This window comes from Pararge aegeria, chromosome 13 (genome assembly GCF_905163445.1).
Source record: "Pararge aegeria chromosome 13, ilParAegt1.1, whole genome shotgun sequence".
Classification (NCBI taxonomy): domain Eukaryota; kingdom Metazoa; phylum Arthropoda; class Insecta; order Lepidoptera; family Nymphalidae; genus Pararge; species Pararge aegeria.
The window spans coordinates 11,822,610-11,835,619 of record NC_053192.1 but is presented as its reverse complement, the minus strand read 5'-3'; the positions used below and the strand labels follow the sequence as shown (position 1 = coordinate 11,835,619).

At 37.5% G+C, this 13,010-nt stretch overlaps 1 protein-coding gene across 1 annotated transcript; it reads left to right on the top strand.

Annotated features, from left to right (window-relative positions):
* The first annotated feature begins 2,018 nt into the window (after positions 1 to 2,018).
* On the top strand, positions 2,019 to 10,025 carry LOC120628894 (malate dehydrogenase, mitochondrial-like). Its single transcript, XM_039897558.1, has 8 exons — positions 2,019 to 2,206; positions 3,642 to 3,805; positions 4,726 to 4,833; positions 5,782 to 6,045; positions 6,892 to 7,110; positions 8,110 to 8,235; positions 8,866 to 9,012; positions 9,783 to 10,025. Exons 1-8 carry the CDS (start codon positions 2,038 to 2,040, stop codon positions 9,975 to 9,977), a joined length of 1,392 nt encoding a protein of 463 aa, XP_039753492.1. The 5' UTR covers positions 2,019 to 2,037; the 3' UTR covers positions 9,978 to 10,025.
* Positions 10,026 to 13,010: the final 2,985 nt, after the last annotated feature.

Genomic DNA, 13,010 nt, shown 5'->3' with positions numbered 1-13,010 from the left:
ACATAGCGAATTGACGTAGATCGATTTGCGTATAATTATGAAATAATTCGAAGTTTTCTGAAACCTCATCCTGTAGGGAAATAATCCAAATAATGACGCCACATGGTAAATAGGCTTCACAATGTCTTGTATTAAGAGAACAGTGTTTTTTCGTTGTTTCGGAATAGACACTTCTTTAGGAAAGCTGAACATTTTAAACAAAGTAAAAGGACGTCGTTAACGCACGACATGCTTAGTTGTAAATGCCATTGCCATGAAACGAATGTTCTGCATGCACATCAAAAAATCGTTGTCATTATGTAGACTGTATTTATGTAATAAAAAATTCATATTTTAGCAGTAAATAAAGTCACAATACGCTAATTATGCTTTTATAGTCATGTTTTTCTACACTTTGTTGATGTAACTATCTGTGTAGCGTGATTTTCTTTTAATATCCATGCATTATAGTATTTATAATCTTTGTTACAAACCTATTCGTTATAATTGTTGGTTGTACCATACTAAACGACCGGCTAACGTAAAATCTCGTGGTTGTTTTTTTGTTAAGTGTACACTTGACCTGAGAATATTGTGAAAATATTCGTAAAATACACATTGTGGGATCGGACGGGTCAATATTTTCATTGCATTAGTTCACAGGTAAGGAAGTTAAATTTTTCCTTAAAAAAGCGCGAAAAATTTCTGCCAACAGAACTGTTCAACGTAGGTACTAGGAATAAACGAACCTGAAATTTATATAGCGGCAGCCCGCGCATTTTTCGTCCACATTTATTCCGGTTTTGACGTGACAATGTCTTATAATTCGATGGAGCCGGCTGCATGCACGCAAAAACATGACGTATGCGGCGTTACCTTGCTCTGAGGCGTTCCATTCTTGAACTTGCAAGCGAGAGCGCGGAACGAGCGACAAAGAGTCAGCACAGTCGGCCTCCGCGTTCGACATCTGTCTCTCTCCTACTTGAGTGAGCGATGCGTCCGCGTGGACAGCTTCTGTACAATAATACATTTACATGTTTTCGGCAAGGATGAAGTGCAGTGAAAAGTGAATGTGGTGTCAAATGTTTATAGCAACGATAATATCTGTCAAACAAATAAAATTAAAATTTTCTTTTGAAAAATGCAACCATTACATCAGTATTTTCTTACGACGTTGTCACGTTCAACTATCGTCAGTAAGCCGACTTTACAGACAACCAATTTTTTAACAAATCCCGTGGACACCGTTTATATTACAGCCGAATATTACTATCATTATCGGTGACGCGGGAGAGTAACATATTTAACTTTAGCCTATGACACTCTCCATTCTTTTAACTAAGCCAATGCCAAAAATCAAGTTGATTACTTAGTTGCTTACTTTGGGCGGGAAGGGAGGACATATATTATATGAGTAAATCCTCATCATCATCAACCAATTACCTGCTCTCAGGGCACAGGTCTCCCGTCAAGAGTGATGACGGTTTGGTGACAGTGCGGTTTGATTGACACGACACGCCTTTTGAGAACATTATGGAGAAATCTCAGGTATGCAGGTTTTCTCACGATGTTTTTCTTCACCGATAAAGCAAGTGATATTTGAAGCACCTAAATAAAAAAGGGACATAACTTACAGTTATAAGAAAAGTTGAGGTGCGTGCTATGCTTATGCTATGCTATGATATGCGTATTCGAATTATGCCCCCGAAAATTAATCCGAAGTCCTTAACAGGACTTATCTATCATAAGTAAGTCCTGGAAAGGCTATCATCGCTTCCTGTAAAACCTCATGCGCCTGTATTTAAATGAAAAATGAAAATACACTTCATTGTACACCTAACACAGTAATGCAACAATTCTGCTTAAGGGCAGTGATAATTCTGTTAGTGGCCTTATGTCCAAAGCATAAAAAAGAACATAATATTTCTGTCATGTTTACGTCTGCCATGCTCAGCCATGGTATAAGTTCAAATTTTTTTTGATGAGTATTAAAATTTTACAAAAAAAGTAATAAAAAAATGATATAAATGTATTTTAAATAAATAAAAAAAACTAAAAATGCTTTCCTTTTCGGTCTCTAGGTTGTTCATAAGTCGTATCAAAGCAGTGAAAACTAAATTTCTTAATATTCATGGTTCTTACAAGAAAAATACTTGTGTGAACCACGGCTATAGCACATGCCCTGATGGTATGAAAGTGACTATTTGTGGAGCTGCTGGTTGCACAGGTATATTTTTCAAAAGAAAAATAAATTACTTTATTTAAATATTTATAATTTGACACGAAAAGATTAATAATTTTGGCCACGGCTTGGCCGTGGCTAGTTACCACCCTATCGACAAAGACGTGCCGCTAAGCGATTGAGTGTTCCGGTGCGATGTCGCCTAGAAATCGATTAGGGGTATGACTACCATACTCCCTGATTGGTCAGCCCGCTACCATCTGAGACTGCATTATAACTTACTACCAGGTAAGATTGCAGCCAAGGAATAACTTATAGTGAAATAATAAAAAAATTAAGGGAGTATACTTTTAATAATGCTTAAGTTTGTTTAATTTTTTGTAATTCCGGAGAAGTACTAGCGCCACGCTAGTAGTGGTTGAGCTTTTTGTGGCAGATCTTGTCTGGGGCAATACAACTGCCACGTTTATTTCTGTCGCTAACTAGCATTGTTGTGTTCCGGTCTGGAGGGCGTGGTTGCCAGGCATATGATGCTTAATACCAACGCCTCAATAAAACTCGCTCTGAAAATAATAGTCAGATTTCAAAAATAATCAAAAGAAAGTTCAAGAGAAAGTTTATAGAGTATTTCAACACAAACAATCATGCTGCAGCCCTTAGAAGTTAAACAAACGTAGTAATAGTGCAGACGGTTGAGCCGCAACTATGGATCAAGGTATATTCTGTAGAATAAATAGTGCAAGAAAGTTAGTATGGGATACTGATCAGAAGTTGTACGGGACGAAGTTTCGGGGGCTTGCTATAACAATATAATATGGTCTCTAATTACACGGTATACTGGTTCAGAATTTCCTAGGCGCGATGCCTGAAGCCAAAAATGAAAGGGAATTGATTTTATTCTGTCGAAAAATTTTCTGTACCTACCAGACATTTTAGAAGAAAAATAAATTTGAACCAACAAAGTTCAGAAATTGGAGGAACGCGATGGTTTAGTTATACATAGTTAACACTATACAATGTGTAAATGAAAACCTAAATTTTACTTCACGGGCTTTAGAGGTACATTATGTATTGTCTCTGAGACTTATCTGTGAAACCAAAAACCTAATATTTTTGACTGCAATTATTATTACAGAAAAATTAAATCAAGTCACTCCTGTTACTTTATTAGGTAACAGGAGTATATAACAGGAGAATCAAATAATAAATAAATAGGTCCGCGTCGCGTAGCGTAGATACTATTCGCATGTCGGTCTTTTTCTTCAATAGGGTTGTCACAAGTAAACCCTTAGAATGTTTTTAATTTAATTCGTTTGTATTGAAAAATAAATATGCTTATTTTCATTAACATTTTTGCTGAGTGATTCTATATGAAATTTACATATGCTCCCTTCAACAGTATTTCGTAATTCGGTTATACGTTGTATAGGTTTTAAAGTATGATAAAGATGGGTTGTACCTAATATAAAGTTTATTGCAGGTCAACCTTTAGCGCTGCTGTTAAAACAATGTCCCTTGCTGGACGAAATAGCTCTGTACGACATTTGTGCCACGTGCGGCCAGGGAATGGAGCTGAGTCACGTCGACACCAAGTGCAAAGTGTCTTCGTTCTCAGGCCGCCATATGCTTTGTGATGCTCTTAGGGTAATAATTGATGTCCACAAGAGATGGACTACTGAATCCTTTGACAGAAGTTGGGCTATGATGGCCCTATTCTCGTAGGAAGGTTATGAGCTATAAAAAGAAGCTAAGCATACGAAGTTACAATGCGGTGGCCGGTGGGATGACATTGCGCAAGAGGTCGGGTATATGGGGTAGCAGAAATCGCAGGGAACTGTTATTCCATACTAATATTATAAATCGGAAAAAGTGTTTGTCTGTTTCTTTGTTTCTATCTCAACTACTGCTATTTTTTTTTAATGAAATTTGGAACACATAATATTTAGTTATCGTTAGATGGGATAAAGGATATTTTTCTTTTGAGAAAACTAACGCTTGCCGAAAAAATACTGGAGAAAACGCTGGGAAAAAGTTCACACAAAAAAGTTGTTACAGCAAGTAGAATCTACATATATCCAACTATGCAGACGTGTGACGATTCATGCTTCAAGCAACAAAGCTGCCTTTGCGCATATTATACATTTTTACCTTTTGTTTTGTTAAACCTGTTAATTTTTATATGTGCAGTGAAGACTTTTTTATCTATATTTGAGGGCCGACTGGCTCAGTATGCAGCAATCCAAGGCTGTGGGTTCGATTCCCACAACTGGAAAATGTTTGTGTTATGAACATGATTGTTTTTCAGTGTCTGTCTTCGTGTTTATCAGTATATTATAAGTATTATGTATATTAGGTATTTATTTATATTATATTCATAAAATATTCATCAGCTATCTTAGTACCCATAACACAAGCTACGCTTACTTTTGGTCTAGATGGCGATGTGTGTATTGTCGTAGTATATTTATATTTATTTATTTATCTATAGATAGATGCCGGCCCCCTTCATTGTTTGTAGGTACCTAAAAGATCGTGCGATGTATGTTTAAATTGTCTATTCGCAGGGTTCAAAAGTCGTCATTATAGTTGCAAGAAACAATTGTGACACGTTTGAGGACAACGCTCCCATCATAACAGAAATTACTTTACAGATTTGCAACACATGTCCTTCGGTAAGTTTTCCTTTGTCGAAAGAAATTTTACCTACCGACCGTTTGAGGTAGCATTACCTACTCTTTTTTTCGTCATTACACTCACCATCATCATCATCATCATCATGTCAACCGATTGAAGTCATCTTCTGTACTTAGGTCTTTTGGATAGAGTTCCAAAATTCACTGCTCTGGGCCGCTTGTTTTCAGCGGCTCTCAGGGACTCCCTTGATAGCTCCTGTCCACCTCTTTGGAGGTCGACCAACGCTGCGTTACAACTGAACAGACATTATTTGCCTGATCATTGACATTTCCTCCTAACACCAGAAAGCCTGATATACTCATAGGTATAAGGAGTCCACAGCGGATTTGAATTAATCGGTGCAACTTAGGAGCGCTCTGGTTACTACAAATTTTATAATTTAAGTATTATATTATACAACAATGTCTCAACTCAATGAAAACATCAAATCAATTAAGTACACAGTATCTGCAGTTGGCAAGTGTAACTGCAATGTAGTGTGTAGACTGACACACGCATGATGGTCATCATAGTACCTACTGATGAAAAACGTTTTCTTCACACATAAAGTAGGATGTTTCTCTTGCTTATCTCATAGTAACCTGTTGTTACCCCATCTAAGAATGGGGTTTTTAAAATATTTCGCGTATATGAAAACCGTTTTCCGATTCAGGGTCTCGGAATATTAAGCTTGCAATTTCTTTTTTTTGTATCAGAGTATTGATGAAGCTATTATGTGTGTTAATCAGCTAGTATATATAAGTTTATGAACTACGTAGAATAATGGAAAAATAAATTATGGATTATAGAACGATTGAAAAATAATACCGAATGCATGATGATAAAGATGGGAAGATGGTATTTTTTTTTCAACCGACTACGTAGTGCTTACGCCAAAATTGGCAGCTGCCTGTGGTATACCTTATCAGGCTATCTTTTTGTTGTAGGCTTTTACCATAATAGCAACTGAACCCGTCGAAAGCATGGTCCCAATAGTAAGCGAGATACAGCGTTTGCGTGCAAAGTACAACCCGCGCAAACTCCTGGGTTGTGTCGAGCTGAACTGTGTCCGTGCTAACACTGTGCTGGCTGACTTTCTGCACGTGCCGCCCGAGTCTGTGCGAGTGCCTGTGATCGGCGGGGCAACTCCTCAGACTATGGTCCCAGTACTCTCCGCTGCTGTTCATCCGTGCACTATATCTCAAGAACAGGTAAGAAGAAACTAGAAGAAATTAGTTGAATGTTTAGGAGGCAATAATTGTAAGACCAACTATCTTTTCGACCATCTTATCAGCTTCTCCCGGTCTTGGTGCTGTCTCACTGTTAGAGCTGTGGGTGGCAATATATATTGCGTTTCATAAAAGCAACCGTCCCCATTTACAACGAACCAGCGTCAATCCATCAGGTCACTTACGAGATCTCCTGAGAGCAGGAATATCCACGTGGTCAAGAGCCTTTTTGATAGTATCGTTTAGACAACCACGACTGAAGTAGCCTACCGGTGCTGCTTTATTATCTTTGCTTTAAATTGACTGTCCGTAGGTTCAGTGGGCACTGACCCTATTTATGAATATTCTTATAAATATTCATCAGTTATCTGCTAAGCACCCATTACACAAGCTACGCTTACTTTGCAGCTAGATGGCAATGTGTGTATTGCTATTGTCGTATGTTATTTATTTTATTATTTATTCTTTAAACAACTTCTAGAGGTGTAATCAATTAAAATGGTCGTTATTTGCTCACCAGCGGGACATTAATAGGTTTAAGAATGATGATGAAGAAGAAAGATGATATTTAATCATCAGCATTATCAGTCAACTTCAGGACACGGATCTTCATCTCAAAATGAGAAGGGTTTAGGCCGTCTGTATTTAATACTGCAAGCTTATGTTAATAAAATATGAAAAAAATTTAAATGATTAAATTTCAAATATGAAAAATAAAATTAGGAAAACTAATATATTTGCTTGTAATATTTGTTGTCTCCTTGTGTTTGATTGTTTGTTTTTAGTATATTTGTTCTGTATTATTATTATTTCTCATCAAAATACCAGACGGAATGTGTAACGTCGTGCATTATGGGTGGCACGGAAGCTGTTTGCGAGGCCAAGGGTTCTGCGACCGCGACGCCTTGTCTGGCGGGCGCCTACTCAGTGGCGCGCACCACCATCAACGTGGTCAAAGGGCTGCAGGGGAAGAAGGAGGTTATCCAGTGCGCATACGTGGACAGCCTTGGCACGTGTGCGCCTAATTGTCAATTCTTTGCGAGCGAAGTGAGTATGCGATAAAGGTTTTTAAAGTGAAGTGAAGAAGAAAGTCGATCTAACCCGGCTGCGTTTCTAAGGCCAGGCGAGACAGTTTTGTGCTGCGAGGATATAAAATTAAACAGTGAAAGTTTGGTTCCTGTCCGCCATTGTCAGGATATGATAACAGTTGAAATATATATATATTTATATATATATATATATATATATATATATACATTTCATCTGTTGTATTTATATATATATATATATACATTTCATCTGTTATCATATCATATATCGATATATCGTGAATAATGCGCGACGCCTGCCTTGGTGGCAGCTCGGACAGCCTAGGAACGTGTGCGCAATTTAAGTAATTCTTTGCAAGCGAAGTGAGCTACTTCCAAAGTGGTGGTAATCCTGGCTCTGGTTTTCCTAAAACCAGTTCTGTAAGGTAAACTATGGTCTGAAACTGTAGTTCCTTAACCCCATTGCTATCATCACAATAAAAGATGGCACTTGCGACATTTCGAAAGATGCCCAGCCTATGCTAAAACGTTGTCAAAGGGCTACAGGGGAAGAACGTAGTGTACCAATATGTGCGTGGCAACTAATACGCGTGTGCGGCTAACAAGTCTTAGAGATCCAAGTAATTATGAGTAAAAAAATCTTTTGTTTGGGCTGGCGGGATTTACTAAGACCAGTTTTGTAAGGTTATTCCGAGGCGTGGCGTTGTTAAACTAGGTTGTGAAACTGTGGTTTCTTACCACCAGGTTCTTTTCCACCATTACTATCACCATAATATCAGATGGAATGTATAAAATTGTGACTAATGAGCGACATTCGCATCGCCCGCGCCTACAGCCGGCCCAGTACCGTTTAATATCACTAATTACCCGCCTTGATGCAGCGTAGTGGGTCTTAGCTCAGAATCCCTCGCTTCTATAAGAGATGAGCCCTACATCCAGCAGTGGAACGTAACTAGGCTGAGAATGAAGTGTATATTAATATTTAAAAATATTGCAGGTTGTTTTAGGACCCTCTGGAATAGAAAAGAACTTGGGTATTCCAGAATTATCAAAGTTTGAATGCTGTCTTCTCTGCAACTGCTTGCCATACGTTAGAAACGAAATCGCTCGCGCAATATGGCTGGTATGATGTTAGTTAGGCATTTCACTTTCTTATTATGGCCTCAAACTGCATTTTTTTCCAACCGGGCTATTGTATAAGAACTATTAAAACGGCAAGTTTGTCTATTGTAACAAATCAGTCAAGGCCCAGTTTTGGTTTTAACAGGAATGGAGGTTTTTTGAGAGGGAGAGAGTTTATTTAACCCATATTCAAGATTGTTTTATACGCAGTATCATACTGGAACGTACGAGCAACGCACCAAATAGTACCCATTAGACACTTTTCCAGTTTCCAGAAATGAAGCAATTTACGCTATCTAAGTATTTACTGCATTATATTTTTGATACAAATGCTATGAGACGTTGCGTTGGTTCAATCTTGATTTTCTGTACTCAAGCCTTACATTTTATCGTATACGCGACTCCTGGAGTTTACTCCAACAAAATTCTTTCCAGCTCAGCATTTCATACTAAAATCATAGCTAAGGTACTGTTATTGATAAAATTAGGCCTAATACAAGCATTTTTGAAACGTTAAGTCTGTCTATTTCTGGTGCCTCTACCACCAGTTCGGAAGGCAGATTCTACCGAAAAAATCCGGCAAGAAACTCAGCGGTTGCTCTTAAAATATATACCCACTTAAACTTTGTAGGTGTACACAATGTGCCAACAGTGTTGTTGTCCAACATGCGTGGCACACCCCAGCACGTGCTTAACACCGCCCATTGTACCGTGTGTGCCTCCTGCCAACTGGACATGCGACTTTCCGGACCCTTGTCGTGATGAGTACCTAGCGTCCGTAAGTACCTCCAACACATCTCTAGTATTCAAGATTGTTTGTTCTGTCTTCGGATTGTATAAGCTGGTTTAACAGATTGGTCTCTACAAGGACAACAACGAGTTAGCACGAAGTTTTTTTTTGAAATATATAGCTAGTGTATCCTTGATGGTAAAGCTTAATATACACCCTTAGTAAAAGCTTGTTTGCCCAGAAGAAGATCTAGCCTTTCTATTTATTTCAAGGAAATCTTGGATATTGGACCACTGTATCGACGGCCGACTGGTGCAGTGGGCAGCGAACCTGCTTTCTGAGTCCAAGGCCGTGGGTTCGATTCCCACAACTGGAAAATGTTTGTGTGATGAGCATTAAGTGTTTTTCAGTGTCTGGGTGTTTATATGTATTTTCTAAGTATTTATGTATATATAATTCATAAAAATATTCATGAGTCATCTTAGTACCCATAACACAAGCTACGCTTACTTTGGGGCTAGGTGGCGATGTGTGTATTGTCGTAGTATATTTATTTATTATTTATTTATTTACTGTTCGGGAGTAAGACTGAAACAATGAAAATTAAGCTTATCTTACTATAATGTGCGAAAGCAGACAAATTTGTGTAACTTGTGTTTATTTTCTGTATCCAACCTACGCTACGAGTACGTACAACAATAAGAAATTTTGACATAGCAACACACAATTGAAAAGTCACTTTGCAATTGTGCTGATTATGCAGGAAGGTCATTGGGAACTACCTCTGCTGTTTACACAAATTATCACTTCGTACATAGATATGCCGCGAAATGACCTGCAAGTGCGGATCCACGGAGCTGTGCTGGAGGCCGCGAGACGCGCAATTTGACGCCGTACGGGCCCTGAACTTGACTCACCAGATGCCGCTCAAAGGACCCGCCTGCAACTCGTGCAAAGTTCCTAAAAGCGTTCGAATCGACAAGATTTATAGGGATCGTGTAAAAAAAACATAGAACTCTCGACCAACTAAGTTTTATCTATGGTGTCCTACTTACGGTATATTCTAGACCACTTTGCTCGGGCTTTGGCATCTAATTTTTTGAGTATATTGACTCTCAAATCAGCGCAACGTGACAACGACAGTCGACAGTCGTGAGTTTTCGTTCCTAGGATTGCAAAGTTAAAGCATCTATTACAGAAGTAACTCTATGGTCTCCGTGCAACATATCTGCAACATATTTCCAATGTTGCCAACATCCTCTAATCTCCAATCTAGTCTTCCTCGGATGCGATCGTTGTGTTGGCCGGTAAAAGAGTCATTAAAGTGTTTCTTCTTCTTTCTCTTGGCTATTATTCCAAATTATTTGGGGTCAGACCTCCTAGTATTTCTGCGCCACACCGTACGGTTGTGTGTTGTCTTTTCTATCCAGGCCAGGCTATTTGGTAGCTGTAGTGATCAACAAATGTCTGTTTTTGCATTTTGTAACCTTAGTCAACTGAATTTGGTAACTTCGTACTTCGGCTTGATATCTTACACCAAAAGGACAGTGCACTGATCAAATCTTGTAACAACTGTACAAAGAGTCCTTTAAGACAATAAAATATCTAGAAGCTTTAATTAGAACGTTCGCGTTCTTTATGCTTGAAAAAATAAAAAACAAAACTGGCTTGTGTTTATCTACCCAAGTTACATAAAAGTGCATGTCTAGACTTCGCTTCTTTGTACAAATCCATAGTAAAGGCTCGCACAAACGTCGCAAGCTTGCTTTGCGAATTGTCTTTGCCTTTACACACCGCCCTCTGTGTCATTTTTGACCATTTTAACTTTACATATAAATTATTTATATTTGGTGTAGATATCGCAGTCCACCTCCATGTACCCGAATCTAAGTTATAACCTTGTAAATTGTACTTCTTGTGTATTTTAATGTTGTTCGTGAATACAAGTAAAAGAATATATTACTGAAAATGATTTTATTTTGACATCACCCTTAGATTTATCGTTACGGGAAGTAATATTTTTTTTTGCATTATTGATAGCGCACACAACTGAGGAGGCGCATGCCGGGTATCAAACTCTGTACCTTAAAAGAGAAGCCAAAGCACAAACCACTAGGCTATCACCGCGTACTAAAATAATATTTTTTAAATATGTTAAGCAGAAATATAATAATTACGTAAAATATACATTAAAATAAACTACTTATTGCGTCATAAATACGTTATTGAAAAGCATTCTTGATTTTACTATGCATGATGCATATTTTTTCTTTGAAGTTACTAATGCAACTTATTAAGCTGGACTCGCATTTGCCCTGGAAAGGGAATCATTGATGTAAATTTAAATAGTAAATAAGTAGGTACAATACTAAAACCAACTTTTATAAATATCATTAAATTAAATTATTATTTTTTCAACAAAAGAAATCTATAGTCTATTTATACATTACGTATTTTATCCGTTTGTACTTTTAAAACTTTTGATTATTTACAATAATTCAGATGTGATTTAGTGTCGCCCCAAGAAGTAACTGTCTGTAGTCTACCTAAAAATTGAATTTTGATTGACCCGATTTTTTGGCGCACTAGTGAACGCGTCGTAAGTACAAATAAACATAAATTTTTTTTTCATACTGATTTCCATTTACTATTTTTAATAAACCCACCGCGTCGCATCACCCGCTCGCGCATAACTTAGTTCGCTCGCCTACTAAAGGCGTGATGGTCAATAGCCTACGACCGTCAATAATAATGCAAAAGAGAGTAGCGCGGTGTTGAAGCAGGATGGAGGCTCTATATTCCTCTCTCCTGTGAGATAACCTATGTCCAGCAGTGGGATTAAAATTACGCTAACGATGATGACAATAAACGCTAATTATGATGATGACGAAGATGATGATTTTATTCATCATCATCAATAGCTTATCCAGTGCTAGACTAAGGACTCTCTCAGCGGGAGGGTTTTTCCCGTAATCACCATGCTGGGCAGATAGGTTGCATTGGCGTGCACAGAGATTTGTGACCAGGGTATGCAAAAAGAAGGAAGATGCCATAAAATAGAAAAATCCTTCGAAAAAATTTTAGGGTATGCAGAGCTTTTGTGCATGTATGAAGTGCACGCCACTGATAGGTTGGTGATCGCAGTAGATGGTAGTAGAAACATAGAGGTTGCTGCCTCGTACGACGAAGAGAAGAGGTTGTGACAACTGTATTCAGATCTGCCGTCACCACACAGCGGATGTTTGTATTAAACTATATAACCTTTATTATTAACTATATTACCGTTTCGGAGTTTAATTTATCACTTGGCTTATTGAGTTCATCCATATTGGATTTAGATTTGGTAACTAAACAACATTTCTGAAAACAAGAAAATATTTTATAATCATACCAATTGTACATTATAAGTAGGTACATCGCACTAATAAATAATTTAAACAAACGGACCCTGGATACGTTTATACTTATTCCCGATGGTTGGTTTATAGGCTTCAAGGATTTTTGTAAATAATAAAATAATAAACTAAAGCGATAAGACCGCCTTTGCACACCTAAACTAGTTTTTTTTTTTTTTTTTTTTTTATTATTTTTGTAAATGTGTTTCTTTGTATTTTGTTTTTGTGTGTGCAATAAAGAATTTATTATTATTATTATTATTATAATATTCTCTTACTTATATAGATGGGTCATAGTTACCAAATAAAATAAAATTATTATTATCGAGATTTACTCTCACGCCCGTGTACAAAATAAATACATATAGTGAGCCAAAACAACATTAATATACATACTTAGTTAGATACATAGAGATTTATACACTTAAATATACATTACATTAATACATATCTGGACGGCCGATTGGAGCAGTGGGCAGCGACCCTGCTTTCTGAGTCAAAGGCCGTTTCGATTCCCACTACTGGAAAATGTTTGTGTGATGAACAGGAATGTATTTCAGTGTCTGGGTGTTTATATGTATTTTATAAGTATTTACGTATATTATTCATAAGAAATATTCTAAGAAATATTATCAGTCATCTTAGCACCCA